The sequence below is a fragment of the Monodelphis domestica genome, chromosome 1 (genome assembly GCF_027887165.1).
Source record: "Monodelphis domestica isolate mMonDom1 chromosome 1, mMonDom1.pri, whole genome shotgun sequence".
Classification (NCBI taxonomy): domain Eukaryota; kingdom Metazoa; phylum Chordata; class Mammalia; order Didelphimorphia; family Didelphidae; genus Monodelphis; species Monodelphis domestica.
The window spans coordinates 648,610,787-648,633,616 of NC_077227.1; the positions used below are offsets into that span (position 1 = coordinate 648,610,787).

The following is a 22,830-nucleotide window of genomic DNA, read 5'->3' on the forward strand; positions in this document are numbered from 1 at the left end:
ACTATCTATCTTCCCAGACACCTAAGCTCACAATCTAGCCTGATCTTCAACTCCTCACTCTCTCACCTCCCATATTCAATCTGTTGCCAAGCCCTATCATTTCTACATTCATAAGACCTCTCACATATGCCTCTTCTCTTCTCTGTCACTGCCACCACCCTACCACATATCCTCATTGCCTGACATCTGATCTACCAAAAAAGACTGGTTAAAAAATCTGCCTCAACTCCTCCCATCCCTCTCCCCTTCCCTAAACCCTCCTACATTCAGCTGCTAAACTGACCATGTCAAATCCATTCCATTAACTCCAGTTGGTCTCCCAAGATCAAATATAAAATCCTCTGGCTTTTAAGGCCTTCCATAGCATAGCACAACATCTCCCCACAACCTTCCAATCACTTTCTACCTTCCACTCTCTCCCAACCCTGGGATCCAATAGCACTAGCCTCCTTGTGTCCTGTCCTTACACAGGCTGCCCAATCAATCTCCCAGATCAGTGAATGTTCCCTGACTGTTCCTCACACTTATCTCACAATTTCCCTGGCTTCAATTCTCAGCTAATATCCCATTTGCTGCAAGAAGCCTTTCTTAAGTCTGCCTTCATGATATGCCTTCCCTCAACTAGTTATATGTAGCTCCTGCAGTATAGAGCTTGTTTATACGTAATTAGTTCTTTGTCTCTCCCGTTAGACTGTCAGCTCCTTGAGGCTGGGACTATCTCTTGCCTTTCTTTGTGTCCCCAGTGCTTAGGACAGTGCCTGGCACCTAACAAGTGAATAATAAATAATAGCTGAGTGACTGATGGTGAAAAAATGAAAATGTAAGATTAAACCTTACACCCTCTGGATTTTAAGGAGAGGCATATCTCATTATTAAATTGAGCACAATATAAATTAACCTTACCTGAAGATGTCAGATCGAAATTTGGAGCATCTCCTAGAGATTTTTTCATTTTTGCAGCTTCATTTGAATATTCTGAGGTATCTTCTCTTTTAGAATCTGAAAACTTAATAATTAATATTAATAACATTAACAATGTTAATAATGTAATCATATAGAAAATTTAAATAAAATCATTTACAATATAATTACTATATTACCTAAAAGTAACAACATAAAAGAAAAATAGTTGTTGTTTATTGGACAGCTAAAGAACAAAGAATTTTTTTTTTAAGTCTGTAAATCAATTACTTATGGCAGCTAGGTGGCGCAATAAACATAACACCAGACCTGGGTTGAGGACTACCTGGATTCAAACCAGACCTAAGACACTTACTGGCTGAATGACCATAGGCAAGTTACTTAACACTGTTTGCCTCGGTTTCCTCATCTATAAAATGAGCTGGAGAAGAAAAGAGTAAACCATTCCAGTATCTTTCCCAAGAAAACTCCAAATGGGTTCACGAAGAGGACATAACTGAAACGATTAAACAATAACAAAAGCCATTACTAAAATTTCAAAATCTCTTGTGGTAATTTGGAAAGGTAACTAGCTATTCCTCTATTTATGTGTGCCATTCTTATTTCTTAATGCTCCATTATTGCTATATTCCCAGGCTTCTGAGAAATAAACTGAGAAAGGAAAATCGAGAAAACTGATAGCTAGACATAAAACTTGAGAGTATCTGTAAAACACTATTTTGAATGCTTAAAGTTTCTAAAATCTCATGAAATGGATCTTTGGATCTTCTCCCAAACAGAATGTATTATATATCACTGGACAAAAACAACAAAAACTAATTTTTTCTGCCAGATCTTAGGTATGAATATGATAGTGTTTTGTGCCAATTTCAAACATCGTTTCAGATTTTGTCTACCACCTACCACTGTCATGATGATATGATTTTATACTTTTAAAAAAAATTTTTTTTCTAAATAAAACTATGGCTATTTCACCTAGCTAAGATAGGCCCTACTGCTTTTTTCCTGTTCTGTTCTACCTACAGAAGATTCCTCTAAGTGTCAACCAGCATGTTTGGGCTCAAATTGGTATCATTTTTCCATTGTGGAGCTATCTTATGAAAGTGTTCCCTATATTCATTAATGATAACACCTAGGTTTTCCAGGAAGAAGTCTAAATGTAAATCAAAGAAATGTCTCTCAAATGAATTGTTATCTCTCAGAATTATCTAGACTCTGAGAAGATCACTGACAATTCTTTAGTTATTTTTTCGCTTGTTAGTTTCCCAGAAAGTTTTTGGTCACTTTTTAAAATTATGTCCATGTGGTTCCTTCAATTTCATTCATCTTTTCTTCAAAATGTCCTTCTTTCATTGTTTCCTTTACTGGAGATCCACAAATTTTTTGTGTGATTTTAGTCTCATGGATTCTTAGAAATTTGTTCTTCAAAGAAAACCTATGCCATCAATACATAACCTTGACAAAAAATTTAATTTCCATGTTATTGTGCAATGGTAGTAAGAATTTTTTTTTCAGAATTAACCAGTGGTTGGCTTACCATATTTTTCTTCCCCTTCAATAATCACTTCTTTCCTTTGGGGCCAATGTTTCTAAATATACTGGTTTGCTGTCTCGTCTATCCCATTCATGTTTAAAGCAACAATATTTAGTATACCCAAGCCTAAACCTAGTAAAAGAGCAATTATTGTCAGATCCCCATGAAGATACGAAAATATTTGTTACCTTTTATGCTTCTCAAGAGAAATTGAATGAACCTATTTGATGCACTCTTGCAAAAGAGTCCATCTTTTAAATCTAGAAGCTAAAAGTTCACTATGATTTGGGGGTAAGGCAAAATCATGAACAAGGTCACTTTGGTATACTTGTGTTATTCTTAATGAAGCTCTGAGGAAAGAAAGGTTATTTCAAATAAGGGCATCACCTTGTTGGTCTCCTACCTTGTCATGCTGAGCCTCATTGCTATAATCTGAATCATCAGGTCCTTCTTTCTTCATTCAAATTCCAAGTTTTGATAGAGGTAGTTCTTCACTATGTAAAACAGACCTTATAGCTGATGGTAGATGCTCTATTATGTGAGTGTGTGAGTGTGTGTGTGTGTGTGTGTGTGTGTAAAGTAAAAATAGCAGTCTGCTTAATGCTCATGTTGTTGTCGCCAAATCACAAGAACTGCATAGAACATGAGATCCACAATCTGCCAGTCAGTAGTCTAACCCATGTCATACAGCCCAAGGGAAAGGTTCAAGCCATATTTTGATCATCTACTTTACAACCAAAATAGAATTCATATGCTTAACTAAAGAAGGAAAGTTTTTGTATACTAAAAGTGAGTTTACCACATGCATAACCGCAACTATCCAGATGATATAAGAGGTACTAAAAAGTTAAGTAATACAAACCAACATCTACAAAGCATAAAATATTTTTAAAAACAGGATTAGGAAAAAATGTTTACCAAATGATGCCTGCCACAGAACAAACAGAAGTTTCCTACTTACTAAGAGACTCTCCCCATGCCTCAATGTTTTTGTAAATATCCCTCCATTTCACTGAGAACAAATTTATTAGCATATAATTGGGTATATAACTTCTACTCCTCTTCATTGGTGGTGAATTCTCCCTTTTGGTATTTTTTAAAAATCAAATTAGTCAATGATTTATACATTTTATTGGGGTTTTTTCCATAAAACCATTTTTAGCTCTATTAGTTCAATGGTTTTCTTACTTTCAATTTTATTATACTCACCTTTGATTTTCAAGATTTCCAAATTTGTTGTTTAATTGGGGATTTTTAATTTGGTATTTTTCTAAATTTTTTTAGTTGTACACCCAATTTGTTGATCTGTTCTTTCTCTAATGTTCTGATGGAAGTGTTTAGAGATATAAATAACTTCTTTAAAGATCTGGATGCTATACTGTTTGGTTTTGAATACTATGCCATTTGGTTGCATGCCTGAAAATGCATGAATATATTCTAGCCTGCTCTGCCAGACAGCAAAGAAGCAGGGGACTCTCAGAACATGCTGTAGTAGGTTTGTTTTGCATATTCATACTTTATTACTGACTCATATTGCAAAATATATTTCAAGACTCAGGTCATTCAATAATGGTGGGCAATAGAGAATTCTGTCTCCATTTTTTTTTTTTGCAGCAAAAACTACATTTAAAACAAGGTTTCTTAACCTGGACTCAGTAAGCTTGGTTTTGATTTTTTCATTTTGATAACTGCATTTCAATATGATTGGTTTCTTTTGTAATCCTATACATTTTAATTCATGCATTTAAAAACATTAATTTTTAAAAAAGAGTTCATAGATTTCATGACTGCTAAGGGGATCAATAACAAAGAAAAGATAATAAACTTCTGATCTAACATATCAGAAACTTCCATGGGAAAAAATATATTGAACAGCTTATTTGAAAAACAGTGAAATTCCACTGAAAATAAAAATCTTATATAAATGATTCAATTAATTTTAGTTTAAAATAAAGTAGAATACCATCATAACCTATCTTCTTACACAGATATAGATATTCCATGAATTAAATTGTCTCCATGTGTGTACATATGTACATGTGTATGTACAAATACATATGCATATTATTTTTTCAGTAAAGAAATGTATAAAATAGGATGCTTTTACTGCCTTCTACCCTCAAAGAGCATTAGATCAGAAAGTGTCAGTCTCTGAAATTAAAACTAATTTTAAAAATAACAAAAAATGAAACTGCTCAACTGTACAAGTAGCCCATTCTAAGAGCTATTTTGTAAATGGATTGTCAATGAAACTAATTCCTCACAAATTAAAATTATATCTGAATATTTATGCTCTCTGAGAAAAAAATGAAATTTCCCAGAAATTACTATAGTGGCTCCCCCACAAAATTTATAATATAAATATAAAATATAAAAATTTGGACATATACTTAATTATTGGTAAAAATGATGATCTTTTTTATATTAAAATATACCTGTTTATTTCTCTTCCTTTCCTCTTCTTGCTCATATTCTTCTTTTGATTTTCTGGAACATAAATATTACCCCCCAAAATTTTTTGAGCAAAAAATAAATAGATGTGGGTTATCTTTCTAACAACATAAATAACTATTTACTGTTCAATATATGAATATCCCTTTTGAAAATCTAGCTTAATTTTGTTTCCATCATTTTAAGTTCAATAGAAGTTTCAGAGGTATAGGATGAATTTAAGGAAAAACTACCCAATAATTAGAACTGTCCAGAAATGGCATGGGTTGCCTTGTAAGGTCATGAGTTTCATTTCACTCAGAATGTCCAAATAAAGGCTTGATTGACCACTATCTAGGGATGCTGCAAGAGAATAATGTCTGAGTTAAATGACCTCTGGATTCCCTTATAACTCCAGGATATTGTGATTCTATGAAGACACATTCAATTACTCTACTCTTAGATCCAAATGTGAATGTCAACTTAAGAGTAACATCCCCAAAGGGAGCAAATATTCAGTAAAATGTAACTTCTTTAAGTCAGAAGGTCTTTCAATATTTGTCTTTAGAGTCTCTAGAGCCTATCATAAGGGTCTGAACTAAGTAGTTGCTTAATAATTTTTTTTAACTAAATTGATTTGAATTGACTCAAAGGAGGGAAATGATCCTTTGACAAAATTTACCTGTATCTCCATGCAATTTCCCACTGGGGATCTATAAAGAACAAGTTACCTAAATGTGAGCAAAGAGGATCCCAAAATTCTTTAAAGAATTATGTAATTCTAGAGTTGGGACTTCAATAGCCATTCTCAAAAAAAAATAATACAAATAATAGCATACCTAATAAGTAGTCATCCAGTCCTTGATTGAAGACATCTAAGAAAAGGTAACCTACCAGTTCCTGGAGGCAACCCATTCTACTTCTGGACAGCTCAAATAATTAAGAATTTTTTCCTTAAATCAAACATAGGTTTATTTCTTTGCAATTACTACATGGTGCTCCTGGTTTTCACCTCAGAGACCAAACAGAACAAATGCAATCCTTCAAATAATGATAATAATAATTAGCATTTATAAAGCAGCTACTATGTTCCAGGTACTGTGCTAAGCACTTTACAAATATTATTTCATTTTATTGTCACAACAACCCTAAAGGTAAGTACTATTATTCTCTCCATTTTGCAATTGAGTAAACTGAAAAAAACAGAGATGAAATAGTTTGCTCAAAAATGTCAAATAGCTAATAAGTTTCTGAATCTTGATTTAAATTCAGTCTTTCTGACTCTAGGTCCATCACTCTAACCTAGCTGCCTCCAAAATCCTGGTGTTGGAAGGGAGCATAAAGGTAAACCATTAGCTTTCTACAATCTCACCAGTTAGCATCATCCAGTCATCACTTTAACACTAACAATGACAGGTGGAAAATATTTTAAGAGAGTTGTGATTTCTCTATTCCTCCAGCCCTCAAGTCTTCTCTTATGAAGTACAGCATATATATATATATACACATACACACACACATATATATGTGTGTATAGACACATACAAACACATACAGAGATAAGTATATGCGTATACCTATATGTAGACATATATCATATCATAATTCTTTAAGTAATAAAATGATTAAAGGAAAATACCTAAGAACTTCCCTTAGGATTTTCATTTCTTCTTGTTCTAGTTCACTGACCATATCAGAGCCATCTGTCAAACAGTCAGGTAATACACCTATTGAAATTTTTAAAAAGAAGAAGACAAAGAATAAGAATTAAATTTAAAACATTCTATTTGTCAATATTCCAGTCTATTATGAAATACAAATTTGTAGCCAAAGTCTAAAATACTTGACAAGCTATTTTCTTTCTTACTGCAAAATTATAAAGTAGTTTATCACAGTAATATTAAATCACAGTCACTATTTTTAGGCATCAGTAAGCTATTTACAAACACAACTTTTAAAAAGGAACCATTCAACAAGCTTTATGCTAGGCATAAACACAAATGCAAATTAAACAATCCCTGCTTTCAAGTAGATTATATTCTATGTCATCCAGACTAGAAGAGGCATTTATGATGAATTCTATTTTTTTTTTAAACCCTTACCTTCCATCTTGGAATCGATACTATGTATTGGTTCCAAGACAGAGGAATGGTAAGGACTAGGCAATGGGGGTTGTGACTTGCCCAGGGTCACACAGCTAGGAAGTGTCTGAGGCTAGATTTGAACCCAGGACCTCCCTTCAGCTGCCCCTTGAATTCTATTCTTTATCAACATCACAATCAATTTTTTTTATCTATGCTCTTTACTATAATGCGTTAAGTGAGGATTTTCAATTTAATTTCTTTTATTATCAACTCTCAAAATATTATATCACCTGACCCAGATGAACTACATCCTCAGCTCCTGAAAGAATTGGCAGATGTGAATATTGAGCTGTTGTCAATGGTAACTGAAAGATTATGGAAAACATTAGGTACCACAAGACCAGAGGAGGGCAAATGTCCCAATATTCAAAAAGACTAGAATATGTACCAACTATACACCAGTGATATCTAGATCCATTTTTTTCTTTGCAGCAAATTCTAGAATGGGACATTAAAGACATGGCTGATGAAAATCTAGAAAAGGAAACAGATTTTTAAAACTATCTATGTTTCATCAAGAATAGATCATACTGGGGGGCAGCTTAGGTGGCTAAGTGGATTGAAATCCAGACCTAGAAACTTGAGATCCCCAGTTTGAATCTGACCTCAAACACTTCCTAGCTGTGTGACCCTGGGCAAGTCATTTAATCCCCATTGTCTAGCCCTTACCACTCTTCTGCCTTGGAACTATATTGATTCTGAGGTGGAAGATAAGGTTTTTTTAAAAATTATATTTCATACCAAGCTAAGTTAATTTCCTCTTTTGACAGAATTATTAAGTTAGTAGATAAGGGAATAGTGTGAATATAGTTGACTTAGATTTTAACAAAGTTATAATAAAGTAACTCATACTATTTTTATAGAAAAGATAGATAACTCTAGATTAGTTGGATTATATATGGTATTAGCTGCTAGGGACCAAGAAGTAATATACTTTTTTTTTTCTTTTTGTTAAACTCTTGCCTCCTGTCTTAGAATTGATAGTAAGCAGTAAGGTCTAAGCAATTGGGTTTAAATGACTTGTTCAGGATCACACAGTTAGAAAGTATGTGGGGGGGGGGTAGATTTGAACCCAGGACCTCCCATATCCAGGTCTAGCTCTCCATCCACTAAGACACCTAGCTGTCTTGAAATAATGCATTCTTAACTAGCTGGAAAGTAGAACTCAAAAAGTGGTCACTAATGGTTCAAGATCAATGTGGCAGGTCTCCAGTGGAATTTTTATCAATCACTTGGATAAGGGCACAAATGATATATGCTCATCAAATCTGCAGAAGACATAAAGCTGGGAGGGACAAAGTATGATGAATGACATGATGAATGACAAAGTCAAGACCCAAAAGGATCCTGGCAGGCTAGAGCACTCAGCCAAATCTAGTAAGATGAAATTCAACTGAGATAAGGGTAAAGTCTTGTATTTTTGGTATCCAAAATTAACTTCACGAATACAGTAAGAGAGGGGAGGCATGCTTAGCTAACATTTGTTCTGTGAAAAGATCAGGGGGTTTTGGTGAGAAAACAGCTTCAGATGCATTAGTAATGTAATGTAGACACCAAAAAGCTCACATAACTTTAGGCTTTCAGTTTCTAGGATTAATGAAGGACACTAGTACAATGCCCTTATCAGAACTTATATGTAGTACTAAGTTCAGTTCTAGGAGCCATGATTTAAGAAGCAACTTGAGAAAGAAAGTATTTCCAGAAGGGTGCAATCAGAATAGAGAAAGGTCCTGAGTACCTGTCAGATGAAATTTAACTGAAGAAACTGAGCATGTTTAATCTGAAGAAAAGAAGATTCAAAAGGATCATACTAGTTCTTATTCAAGAATCTGAAAGGCTTGTCACGTGGAAAAGGGATTCGATTTGTTCTGTTTGGCCTTAGAGGAAAGAATCGGGAGGAACAGGTAGAAACTGCAAACTGAGGCTTACTGTGCTAATAAGTTGAGCTATCTAAAAATGGAAACGGTTGACTGGAGAGGTGGTGGGTTCCCCTTGTAGGAAACTTTCAAGCAAAAACTGGATAACAATTTGTTAGGTTATAGTGAAGATTCCCTTTGTTTACAAAAGTTAAGATTAGATGGCCAATGAGGTCCCTTCCAACTCTCCAAATTTATGATTCTAAGTACATTGTGTGATTCATACTTGGAAAGAAGCTTATCACAAAATTTATATTATTATAGCTGCACATACATTACTTCGCTCCTTCCTGCCAATCTTTGTAAGATGAATGACACAATGTAAAAATGAGGATAGCAGTTACATTGTCATGAAGTAACTTCTGGTTGCAAAAACATTATACTGGATCTATTTAGATCCAACCTCTTAGTTTAAGAAGAACAAAGAAATCAGCAAAAATCCTGTTTTTTTTAATCAAAGAATTCTTTCTAGAAGACCTGGAACTTGTTATGAATAAGGTTAGCATGGAAGTAAAGAATCTGTAAGAATATAAAAATCTGAATTAAGTTAAAAATAAAAGTTTCCATGTTAGAAACTAGGAATTAAGTTTCTATTGAAATTAAGTAAAACTTAAAGGTATATTTTTAAAACTTGGGTTTCTAGTTTGAATTCCAAACATCTACATAATTTTGAATTAATTATTTATTGTACCACAAAAGTTCAGCAAAAATAGATTTTAGTAATTAATGCTTCAAATAATTGTAAAATAATCAAATAATTGTAAAATAATCAAGCAATTCTCCAAATCAGGAAGCATATCTTATGAGCTTTCAGAGAGATGTGTTATATGGTTTATACAGCAGTGGACGGAGAAAAGAAGAGTATGCTTCCCTTACCTATACACAAAAGGAGCAACAATAACTATTCAGACATTTTTTATAGCACAGAATACTGGTTGTGACTAGGGTGAGGCCAGCTGAAAGCTAAATTCAATAGCTTCATAAACTTCTGTGAAAGAATTTGGGGAAGCTTTAAATGGTGGCAAGGTTGCTGGCTCCAGAAGATAAATTCTCCATTCAAGCTAGTCTGAAGAAAGATTAATCCACAAGGGGAAACATAAGGAATAGGTTATTTTTTTCCTACTTTCTCTTTGTAATCCTATAAGATAATCTCAAATCAGAAGGTGAAAACAGAAATGAGTTATATTCATATCTCAAATTCAATATTAGAGGACAGGTTGGGCCTTGTCCAATGAGTCACGATGGCTGAGTTCCTCATTGTTAAGAGAATAAAAGAATCATGACTTATTAGGAAAAAATGTTGGCCTGGGGATAAATGGGCTGGTGCCAGGCTTGCCTCCTCCAATGGAAGTCCTCTATGACCCAGGGCCAGCCACTTCTCTGAGTTTCAATTTCAAATCTTTGAATAGAAAAATGAAAGGTTTTCTGACCAGCTTTTAACAAATTAATTTGTCCATAAAACTTCTGCAGCCCAGAAATGACACAGAAATGCATTTGGAGATTTGTCTTACTCTTATATTTTAAAAAGGAGTGATCTCAGGAAATATTTGAAACAAGAAATTATGCCTGTCTTCATCTCTCCCCCCACCAACCTGATACATGTAAAAATTATTGGTAATTATATAATTTCATATGAAATATTTCATTAGAAAAAGTATGCCCACTACTGAGGCAGACTGCAGCCCCTTCCTGCCTTAATAGATGGTCTTCATGAGTTGCTGGGGCCCAAAACTTCATCTCCAAAAGGCCAGCTTTGTAGTGACAGGTCTGTCAACATTTAGCAAGGCTGGGCCTCAAAAAGAAAGCCTGCCAGTATACAACATTCTGGAACTGATGTTCTTTTAGCAGATTCTCCATGAACTTGGGGCCACATTCATGTCATGATGAAGCATGGGAGTGAAGAACCTCAATATTTTGAGAGAAAAATATTACTAGGATTATTGAATGCATGCCAGTGATAAAATTTATGGACTTTGGACCCTGAAAAAAGTCAAAGGCTATAAACAGACTCCAGTAGCATAACAAACCTGTACCACGATCACAATTGAATTAGCACAGACAAGGCTGTAAAACATGCCTAACACTTAAATTTTGAATTTTTTAAATTTACCATTTCTCTCTTGAATTATTCGAATTGCTTGCAACTGCATTTCTATATTCTTCTGGACCATCATTGCTTTAAATATACTGAAATCTTCTGCTGCCAACACTGGTTGTAAGATGGCCTGTAGAAAGAAATGTAATGTTAACTGTATAATTTATTTATAATTTTCCAAAGTTCATCCCCCAAAAATGTTTAATGCAAATATGCACTTAGATCAGGTATGCTACATCATCTGGTAAGAACAAGACCAGGTTTTTAAGGATTAATATCTTATTTAGCAAAGTAGTATGATAGCTATAATGCAAAAAAGCTTCACTTGGAATCAGGAAACCTGGGTCTGAATAATGACTCTATAGATCACCAGCTGTGATCATATATTAGCCTCTTAGTCTGATTGTCTTCATTTGAAAAAGGAAGATAAAGCGCAGTACTTATGTTACCAACTTCACAAGACTTGTGAAAGAAGGCACAAAATGTATTCAAACGAAAGCTGTGTATGAGTTGTTATAGGCTGGGTTGAAATCAAAATATTTCTATGATAAAATAATTATGAAAAATTTGATTTGGAATCGAGTGTCAAACCAGGCTATCATCTACTAAGTAATCTGTTCATTATTCATGAGTACACTCATGAGTAAAATAGATTGAGGTAGATGCAAATGCCAGCTTAGATGGCATTTTACACTTTGCAAACATTATTAATTTAAACCTCAAAACAACCCTGTGAGGTTGATATTATCCTCCATTTTTAGATAAAGAAACAAGCTTAGAGACACATTAAAGTTCTGAAGTGACACCTGGATCCAGGTCTTCCTGACTCTACCTACTATGCTGTTCTCATTTCTAGAAGCTGATAGGTTAGCTAAGAACACTAAGGGTCATTCAAAACTCACTGAAATGTTAAAACATTTTGAAAGAGATCTATTAGCAAATAAAATGTGACATTATCTATGTTGGCATAAATATGATTACCAAAAAAAAGCATCTCATTTAACTAAGATATTCAAGAGTAGAGAAACTAGATTTGATGTATAACAACAAAACATAATTAATTCACATCCCAACAGAGATTCCTTTATCTCCCTTATCTAATGAAAATCGAGGCAATTTGGGAGAAATTGGGTTTGCACCAACAGTTTACACCAGACAGACCACAAGTCCAAAATGCGACTTCATTTAAGGTTATAAGTTATAGGCAAAATACAAGCCTGGACAAAGGCATCTTGTCCAGCAAAAACATGAAATGTGCATTAGACCAAATAATGAACAAAAAATTCAATGAGAAACTACAGCAAGTGGCTTCACCCCAGAACTGCCCAAAAAAGTGGACTAGCAGCTCACAGGGATGAGGAAAGGAGGTTACCCACAAAGCCAGCACTAACACAGACAAACAAACCAGTAATCTCCCAGCACAGCTTGGACTAGGGTGATCTAATCCTCCAAAGTCCATAGCGGGCTGTCTTAAGATTCCACAGAGATCCTTAAAGATCCAGCTCTATTAACCTCAAAGATCAGGGGCAGGGAGAGAAGCAGAGGTAAGCACAAGAATCCAGGCAACATAGGATAAGACCAGATAAAGCTAATCAACCCACCTAAAATTATATTAGGAGGCAGTAATTGCCCTGGAAAAAAGCTCCAATTCAGTCAAGTTGGTAAGCATTTATTAAGTGTCTACTATGTGCCAGGCACTGTACTAATCACTGGAGACACAAAGAAAGGCAAAAAAATCTCTACTCTCAAGGAGAAGACAACATACAAATAACTATGTATAAATATATTCAGGAGGAACTGCAGATAATCTCAGAGGGAAGGCACTAATTACAGATGATAGAAAAAGGTTTCTTGAAGGTGAGCTTTTAGCTGTGAGTTAAGGAAGTCAGGGAAGCCAGTAGAGGGAGATGAGGAGAGTTCATCCCAGGCATTGGGGACAATCAGAAAAAAAGGAGATGGAGGATCCTGGGCAAGGAATACTAAGGAGGTCAATGTAATTAGAACACAAAGCTAGTGGAAGACAGTGAGGTGTAAAAGAAGACTGGAAAAGTAAGAATGGGCCAGCTTAGAGAATTTTAAAAATCAAAGGATTTTATATTTGATCCTGGAGGTCAATGAGAAGCCTCTAGAGTTTGTTCAGGGAAGAAAAGGTGGCATGGTCAGAGCTATGCTTTAGGAAGGTCACTTGGGCAAATTTGTAGGCTGTAGTAGTCCAGATGTGAAGTGACAAATGGTCTGAACTACAGTAATGGTTATGAATGGAGAGAATGGGATGGATTTGATAGATGCTATGGAGATAAAGAGTCAAGATTTCATAACTTGCTAGGATAGAGGGGAAAGGGTTGAGAGAGTAAAAAGTCAAGAAGGACCTCTAGATTGCAAGCTTGAGTAATTTGGACATCGAGAAAGCCCTCAACAGTAATAGGGAAGTTAGAAGATGAATGTTTGGGGAGAAAATAATTCAGTTTTGGATGGGCTGAGTTTAAGATGCCTTGTGAAAAATCTTTCTGCTTCTAAAATGTCAGTGGAAAAGTGAGTTTTAAAAAGTGGGATGGGATCGAGGGTGTTAAGCACACAACTAGCTATGAGTGCTCTAAATGTGGGATTCTTATCCAATTACCCTATGAACCCCTGGAAACACCTGACACCTGAAGAAATTCACTTATCTAAATCTTTATATTTTTACTATACAAAAAACTAGAACTCAAAAAGAAGTTGCAATTAAATGGAATGACCTCCTTCAAGATGCAAATAAATAAGATTTAATTTTATCAGACATCCAAAGGCAAGAAGAAACATCATTTAATGGTACATTTGGTCATATCACATTGCAAAGTTCACCAAAGGTTTTTGCAAAAAAACATCATGAAAATAATTGTAACCTTTGTGCCAACTCATAGCAGATAATGAGGAGGTAGAGAAATTCCATAAAGAATTCAGAATCTCCAAATTCAATCTATAAAGATTCTGATATCAAATCACTTCAATTCAAAAACAGTAATAGGAAAAGATGGCAAAAATAAAGTTGGAAAATATGGCTCAGGAATCAGGAATAAGGGAGGCTATACTTATAGACTACCCAGAAGCTTCATGCCAACGCATCATAAATCCTTTCATTTTTCTCCAAGAACCAGAAGGTGATAGACATAATTATCAAAAAATCAAAATATATCAAAAAATCACCCCAAAAATTGAATATATTTTAAAAGACTCATTATGATGTGGGAAACATTCCTGAATCAATTAGTTCTCTGTGTACAACTACTCTACAAGTTGGGCAAGGCAAAGATAAATTAATTCAAGGCTTAAAAAATATAAGAAAAACCTGATATATAAGTAAAATAATCACACTTTAACTTTAATTATTGATGTCAAAAAACAGGACACAAATGGAAGAAGGGACATAGGTATTGATTATAACAATTTTCTAAATAAATTCAGACAACATATACTGCCATTTTTAAAAAATAGTCTAAAAATCACCTTAGTTGGTCACCACAAATTTTATTTGTTAAGGCTTGGCAGCCAAAGATAAAACTGGTTTAGAATACACACTTGTGAAATCTTACAAAGAATGTCAGTGGAAGATTACAAACAGTATCAACAGTGAGAAGCAGTGGAGGAAAGCAACTGTTTAAAAAAAGTTTGACAAGAGACCTAAGCAAAGTCACATCATGAAACCAGGAGGACAAAAGACAAATGGATAAAAGATAAGCAGTTTTTCATAACTAACCTTTCATCATTAGGGACAGGTAAAGCCACCAGTTACATTCAGACTCAAGTTACCAATGATTTCTCTCTAACAGCCAGATCTAATTACTTTTTCTCAGACCTCTCCAACAGATTGCCCCACTAATCAAACCCATATTTTCAAATTCAATCTCTCCCTGTCTCCTGGCTGCTTCAGGACTGCCTAAAAACATAACCAGGTCTCCCCCATCTTCAATAAACCCTCATTTGATTTATCCATCCCTGTTGGCTATCATCCTATCTCTCTCCCATCTCATCTATAAAACACTAGGTGCTTCTACTTCCTGATTCCTCTTATTCCCTTCTAAACTCTCTACAATCAGGCTTCCAAATTTATCATTCAACTAGCACTGTTACTACAACTACAAAGTTACTAATGATTTATTAATTCCAAAGGCTAAAGGCCTTTTCTCAATTATAATCTGCCTTGAATTCCGCAGCATTTAACCCTCAGTCACCTTCTTCTCCTGGATATTTCCCTTCTCTGGGTTTTTATTAAGTTGCTCTCTCCTAGTTTTCCTCCAATCTGTCTGATTCCTCAGTCTCCTTTACTATGCTCCATCTTTCAGTGTAGTTATACCATAAAATTCTGTCTTTGATGGTCTTTTTTTCCTCTGTTCAAGGGATTCCTATACCTGGGGTCCATAAAGCTGTTTTTTTTTTTTAATTTTGATAATATTTCAATGTAATTTTTTTTTGTATTTTATAATACTATTTTATTTTGGGCACTGAAAAACATTCTGAAAAAGGGTCAATGACACACAAAAAAGGTAAGAACCTCTCCTCTATATACTATTTCATTTGGTGATCTCATTAATTCTCATGGACTGAATAATCAACTCTATGCAAATGATTACTATGTCTATATATCCAACTCTAATTTCTCTCCTGAGCACTAGTCCTTAAGCATCTCAAAATTCTTCTTACCTAACCTCCTATCTTTCAATCTCCCTCTGTGTTTCACCCCTCCCAGATCTATTTTTTTGTCCTCACTACATGTCATTCCATTTCTCCATGCTTTCCCAAGCTACCATCTCTATTCTAGTTACATTTCTCTCCTTTCCCTATTGTGGTCCAATAGTTAATAATCAATTAAATTCTACTGAATCCATAACTATCAAATCTCTCTTGCTTGCCCAGTCTTAACTCGCAGTTCAATGAAGACAACATATGAAACAACAGTACAAATAAGATATATATAGGGTAACTGAAGATACTAATTGTAGAGAGAAAGCCTTAGCATTAAGGAGGATCAGAGAAGGCTGCTTACAGAAAGTAGTTTATTCTCTGACTCTCTATGACACTTCTCACAGCAGCTGTTCTAAACCTTTTCTTCTCTCTTTAAATTTCCTAGCCTCTCTCTTCTTTCATAACAGAGGATCTCACCTCCTACTTCACTGAGAAAATAGGGGCCATTGTTGTGAGTTCCCTCTCCCCTATTATACTCCTCAAAAGCCTCTGATATCCTCTCTTGTTACCTTCTCCTTTGCTCTATACTCTGCCAAAGAAGCAACCTTTTTCCCCACCAAGGCTAAACCCCTCCACTGTATCTCTTGCTTTCAATCAGCTCCATCCCATCAACTTTCTCACCCACTCTACCTATTGGCTCCTTCCACACACCCACAACAGGTCTGCTCCCCTGTGCTTAAAAAACTTTCACCTGACCCCTGTCATCCATCCACTCAAGTTATTCTCTCCACATACCCCTCCCTCCCTCCCATCTTTCACAATGAGGTTTGTAGGGGAAAAAAAAAAACTGTTTATACTCATTTTCCCATTTCCTCTTATACTCATTTCTCATTTCCTCTTTTCTCTACCCCTTGCAATTTTAAAAGGTTATCAATGATCTCTTGATTGCTAAATCTGACAGCCTTTAACCTTTATCCTTCTTATTCTCTCTGCAGCTTCTGACACCATTCAACACCTTCTGTTCCAAAGTAAGCTTCTCCTTGGATTTTTATAGCATTCTTCTTTCTTGGTCTTTCTTCTAATTGTCTATCCACAACCTCTCAGTCACCATTATAATATAATCATTCATGTCCTGACTCAAAACCCTGCCCCCCAAGATTCTGTCCTAGGCTTTTTCTTTCCTACATTCTTTTATTTGTAATTACAATAGCTTCTATGGATGGCATTGTCTCAGACAAATAACTTCTCAATCTATACACACCACACTAATCTTTTTTTCTGAGCTTGAGTCATGAACCAACTAAATGGCTGCTGGACCTCTCTACTTGTATGTCCCATATGTATCTCAAACTCATCATGTACAAAACAGAACCTCTTCCCCCAATCTCAAATTCATTCATCCTCCAATCTATTGAATGTAGCACTATCCTTTTAGTAACTGAAGTCCCCCACTTTAAAATCATTTTCCACTTTTCCCTCGACTTACCACAGCACACTTTATCAGTTGCCAAATCACGTTTAATTCTGTTTCCATAATATCTCTCAGATTTATCCCCTTCTCTTTATTCATGTGCTCACCACCCTAGGGTCTTTTTACCTCTTCCCTAGGTTATTGTAAAAGCCTTTTAATTTGTTTTTCTTGCCTCAAATATCTCCCCTTTCCAGTTCATTCTTCACACAGTCATCAAAATAGTATTCCTAAGTAGATCTAACAGTGTCAGTCTCCCACTAAAGTTCCTTCTTGTCTCTAGAATAAAATACAAACTCCTCTAGTTTGATATTTAAAGCCCTTCACAATATGACTCCAACCCATTTTTCCAAGTTTATATATCACTCACTTACTCTGTATTCCAACCAAATTGTCTATTTCCCATACCCAGTCTAATATCTCTCATCTAGGGAGCTAGGCAGTCAGAAAGTTCAATAGATAGTGTTAGACCTGAAGTCAGGAAGACCCAAGTTCAAGTTCACCCTTGGACACCTACTAGCATGTGAATAACCCTAGGAAAATCACTTAACCTGTCTGCTTTAGTTTCCTCCATTGTAAAAAAGAGGATGACAATAATAACACAACCCCCAAGATACTTCTGAGGCTCAAATAATATAATATTTGTAAAGTACCTACCACCATGCCAGGCACATAGTAGGTGATTAATCAGTGTTTTTACTTCCAACTTCTCAACTGTCTCTAATGCTTAGAATGCTGTATTTGTTTTCCCTGCCTCAAGTACTGTCTTCTCCAAATCCCTTCTCCACGGAGCTGCCAAAATAGTTCTTGTAAAGTATAGGTCTGACCATAATATTCCCCTTTTCAAGAATTTTCTTAATTGTCTCTGGAGTAAAATTCATATTATTTGGCTTGAATTTAAAGTTTTGCATAATGGGGCTCCAGCCTACCTTTCCAGGCTTATTGCACATTACTACCCAACTCCCTCTACCAAACTCCCTCCCACATTGCACATCTCAGCCAAATAGTACTATTTTGTTCCCCGAACACTAATGTACCTTTGCATTGGCTACCCTTATGCCTCTACTGCACTCGCTCCTGACTTCCACCTATTAGAATCAGCAGGCTCCTTGAAGATTAAGCTTAAATATTGCATGAGGCATTTTCTGATGCCCACTCCCTGTCCCTATCTACTACTGTCCTCTCCATCAAATTCACTTTTTATCTCTCTTGCACATACTTATTTGTGTGCATTTTCCTTATGAGAGATTTCAGACTCCTTGAGGACAAGAACTGTTTCATTTTTGTGTTTGTATCCCCAACACTTAGCACTGTGCTTTGCACTTAATAGGGATTTTAATAAATGCTTGCAGATTGATTATTAGTATTTGTTCTCTCCTAAAATTATCAGACATATGCAAATCCATTTACATGTTTTATTCCTCAGTATACTGTAACTTCTTTAAGGGAAAAGACTTTTTCAATGCACACAGTTGATGCTTAATAAATACTTTTTGGACTGAAATGACAAACTGTTATCTCATCAATCATTCCCATTCTCTATCTGTGAAGCAGATTTTTTTGAACCCAGATATAAGACACTATATTTATCCTCTATTAAGTTGCACCTTATTTGATTCAATACAATATCTGGGCTTCCAAGGTCTCTTTAAGATTCACTGATATCTGGCATGTTTGCTGTCCCACTTCAACCTCCCAAGTCTGTGCTATCTGCAAATTTTATAGTAGGTTATCTATGTCTTTATCCACATCATCAATTTTTAAAATGTTAAACAAAGACCAAATATAAAGCTTTGAAGTCTAGGTAACTGAAGCTGGGTGGTGATAGTGTTCCTTCCTTTGAGTTTGTGGACAAGAAAATGTTAACATTTTTCTTACTTGATACCGTCTTAAGATTACTTTTTATTCAAACGTGTTTCTTTTTCCACATATTTTATATATTCATATAGCTGTACAACAACAGCAATCTTCCATGCAGTGTAGTCAAAAGGTTTCAAAGAAAAGAAGCCATGATCATTTCTGTTCAAATAGTATTATAAAACAAAAGCCAAGACCTGTGATGTCCGGGACTTTGCAAGAGGAGAAGTACATGCTTCTTGAAACTGATCTTCATTAATTCCAATCTCTTTTAGATAACTTTCTAACAGTTTTTCAACCTAATGAAAGAAAAAATATATATTTCCATAAATAACTTTTATAATATTGATGAGGGGAAATAAATGTTTTGTAAGAACTGCTGGCGTTGCTTTGCCCTTGTCTTTCTGTCTAAAAGCAAGAGTTAAAAAAAAAAAGAATTGTTCCCATCTTTAATAAAACAACAGATAAAAAGTACTTGAAATATTCTACAATTTTACACCCCCTCCCCTTTTTTTATTGGAAGAACCTGTGATTTCAGGGATGGAGAGGGAACTGTAACTGAGAAATAGCCTCTACCAATGCTATTAACACTTTCTCTTCCACTTAATGTCTTAGAGTTGCCAGAGGCACTAAGAGTACTTCCTAAGGATCATAGCCAATAAGGTCAGAGAAATCATTTGACCAAGGGCTACCAGATTCCAAGACCAACACTCTGTCCAAGTATAAATGCTATCCTCTAATCATCATAAATTAATTCATACAGAATTCCCTATAGAATAAGCTTCCTTGTTTTTAACAAGTAGACTCCAAATGGCAAAATATCACTTGTTAAGGGTCATAGATAAAATTAAGATGAATTTAGAGCTTCTACAATTTAGATCCTTTACTAAAATCAATCAATAACTCCCCAAAATCAGAAAAGTCAAATGTAATATGTAGCTATAGTATAATTTTTCTGCCTCTCAGACATTTAATCAATATATAATGATAATGAGAAAGAAAACAATTTTTTAAAACCCTATTTCTTTGAAGCTGCGAAAGGGAATTCAATGATTTGTCCAATATGCCTGTTCTATACAATTAGAAATACCCAAATATTAACTTATTTATATAGCATTTTTAAACTTGGCTAATGTAATAGTTTTCTGGTTGAGGTCCTTGCCCCAAGTATTCCCCACTATAGGCTCAACTCCATTCAACTGGAGGTCTACTTTGAATTCTCCACCATGCCCCAAGACTAGGTATGTTCTCTCCTCATCCTTCTCCTCACTAGTTTCAAGTTTCTTTTGTGTTTTATCTTTCCTCATAAGTCTGTAAATTCCTTGAAGGCAAGAACTTTTTTTCTTATTTGTATACCCAGCACTTAGCACAGAGCCTGGCAAACAGTAATTAATCAATGTTTATTGACTGGCTCACTAACATTTGATTACAAAAATCATGTGAGACAGGCAGTTCAAGAAGTTAGATTCATTTCACAGATGAGGAAAGTGAGGCAAAAAATAGGCTAAGTGATTTGCCAAGGCCATATAACTAATAAACATCAAAGCCAGAACTAAAAGGTTTTGACCGTGTGTACTCTTAACTATACTACACTGAGTGAAATACTGAAAAAGCTTCTAAAAACAAACTGATTGATGATATTGTTAGAATAAGTTTAATTTCTGCACTAGAAGTAAAAGAAATTAAAGATAGGAAAATTAATATGTTATTTTTAATGTCCAAATCTTATTTTACTCAGCAACTTTTTAAAAAGTCAATGAAGAAAACTTACCAGTTCTTTGTACTCTTGATGAATTTCTGTATATGTCAACTTGCTTTCTTCTTCATCATCAAAAACTGAAATTTAAGAGGGAAGAAATTGATAAATTATTCATAAAATTATGCATATTATGCATAAAAGAATATGAAAAAACAAATTAAGATTATAAAGAAAAGATTAGTTTAAAATCAACTTGATTCCCATCTATCCAGATATTATATAGCTGAAAATATAATTCATTTTAGCATTTATAAGCACTGAAAGACATTAAAACCCTTTACCAGAGTACCTCAAAGAGCATTTATATGAATAAAACAGGACATATCAAATTATAATGGAATCCAGATTACTTTATCATACTGTAATTTAGTTGTGGCAAATAATGCTTGAAATGAGCAGGATATTCATCACATATATTATTAACATTTAAAATATACAAACCAACACTTTAAAAAAATAGTATTTACTGAATGTATACTATGTATAAGCTGTACTAGGGAACATGAAATAACATGATTCTTCCTACCCTTAAGAATCTAATCTAGCTAGGAAAGACCAGACAGATGAAATTCAGACAATTTTTCAAAAAAGGAAGTCTCAGAGCAATTAAAAAAATAATAATTGTTTAAAGTGAACCTTATTCTGACTTGACTGGGTATTGTTTATATTTGACATTCATTATGGTATTCAAGAGTACCAAGGGGTGTGCAGGGTATCAGGTCCCATACAATCCACTTTCTTAATTTATCCTGGTATATACTTTCTATATACACAGTTGTTTACATGTTGACTCCCCCACTAGATTGTAAGGTCCTTATTTTTGCCTTTCTTTGGATCCCTATTCCCAGTGCTTAGCAGAGTGCCTGACTATATAAAAGCTAGAGAACACCTTCCCCATCTTTAACAAACAAAAATCTATTCCTTTTCTCTCACAGAAACTGTGACTCCCTCATAAACGTGTTGGGTTTTTTTTTTCCCCCCATTTAAATATTTCTCTATTTTCATCCAGGGCACACACTGGATAAGCATGGGTATTCTCCAAGGCTGTCTTGAGCCCTCTTCTGCCTCTAAACTATTTCACTTTGTGATCTTGTCTACTCCTAAAGATTCAACTATCATATCTATGCAGATGATCTTAAAATTTATTTGTCCTAACCCTAACCTTTCTCCTGACCTCCCGTCTCACATTTCCAAATGCTTTTAGGACAACCTTTAACTGGATATGTCTTGTAGAAATCTTTTATGTCATCAATATGTCCAAACTGAATTCATTACCTTTCTCCCGCCCCTCAAAACTTTCCTCTTGCTAACTTCCCTAACTACTGTCAAAGTTCAACCATTCTCCCAGGCTTATAACTTAGGTGTTATCCTCAAACCCCCCTGCCTCTTCCCATTCAACCAATGGTCAAGCCTAGTCATTCCTACTTCTATATACTCCCTTTTCTCCTATTAACCCTGCTTCAAACCTCTACTAACTCACACTTAAACTACTTAAATACAACTATTAGTGGGTCTCCTTGACTCAGGTCTCTACTCACTCCAGTTCACTCTCTACTCTGCTGTCAAAATGATCTTCCTAAAATGCTGGTCTGACCATATCACTTCTCTATCCAATCAACTCCAGGATCAAATATAAAATCTTTGATTCAGTTTCTAAAGCTGTCCATAATTTGCCCTATCCTCCCTATCCAATCTTCTTACATTTCAGAGCCTACCACATACTCTGCAATCCAGTGGCAATCCCCTTTGCTGTTCCTCCTGTGATATCTCATCTACAAGTTACTCCATCTCCCACTGAAATTTTTTCAATGGCTGTCCCCCCAAGTATAGAACTCTCTCCCTCCTCATCTCCAATTTCTAGCTTCCTTGGCTTCATTCAAATCTCAGCTAAAGTCCCACCTTCTCTCTACAAGAAACCTTTTCCAGTCCTCCTTAAATTTAGTGTCTTCTCTCTGAAATTATCTCTAACTTAACCTGTATATATCCTGTTTGTACAAAGCTGTTTGTATATTGTCTCTCCCTAGCCCATCTTCATAAAGGATGAACT

At 35.0% G+C, this 22,830-nt stretch overlaps 1 protein-coding gene across 1 annotated transcript in view; it reads right to left on the reverse strand.

Moving 5' to 3' along the window:
- Nucleotides 1-22,830, reverse strand: part of CFAP36 (cilia and flagella associated protein 36) — a 37,084-nt gene that overhangs the window by 12,496 nt on the left and 1,758 nt on the right. The window contains exons 2-7 of the mRNA XM_007476809.3: nucleotides 20,796-20,860; nucleotides 19,222-19,323; nucleotides 11,056-11,170; nucleotides 6,525-6,612; nucleotides 4,891-4,942; nucleotides 904-1,006 (exon numbers count right to left, since the gene is read on the reverse strand). Coding sequence (XP_007476871.1) covers nucleotides 904-1,006; nucleotides 4,891-4,942; nucleotides 6,525-6,612; nucleotides 11,056-11,170; nucleotides 19,222-19,323; nucleotides 20,796-20,860 — 525 coding nt within the window. The remainder of the gene's footprint in view (nucleotides 1-903; nucleotides 1,007-4,890; nucleotides 4,943-6,524; nucleotides 6,613-11,055; nucleotides 11,171-19,221; nucleotides 19,324-20,795; nucleotides 20,861-22,830) is intronic.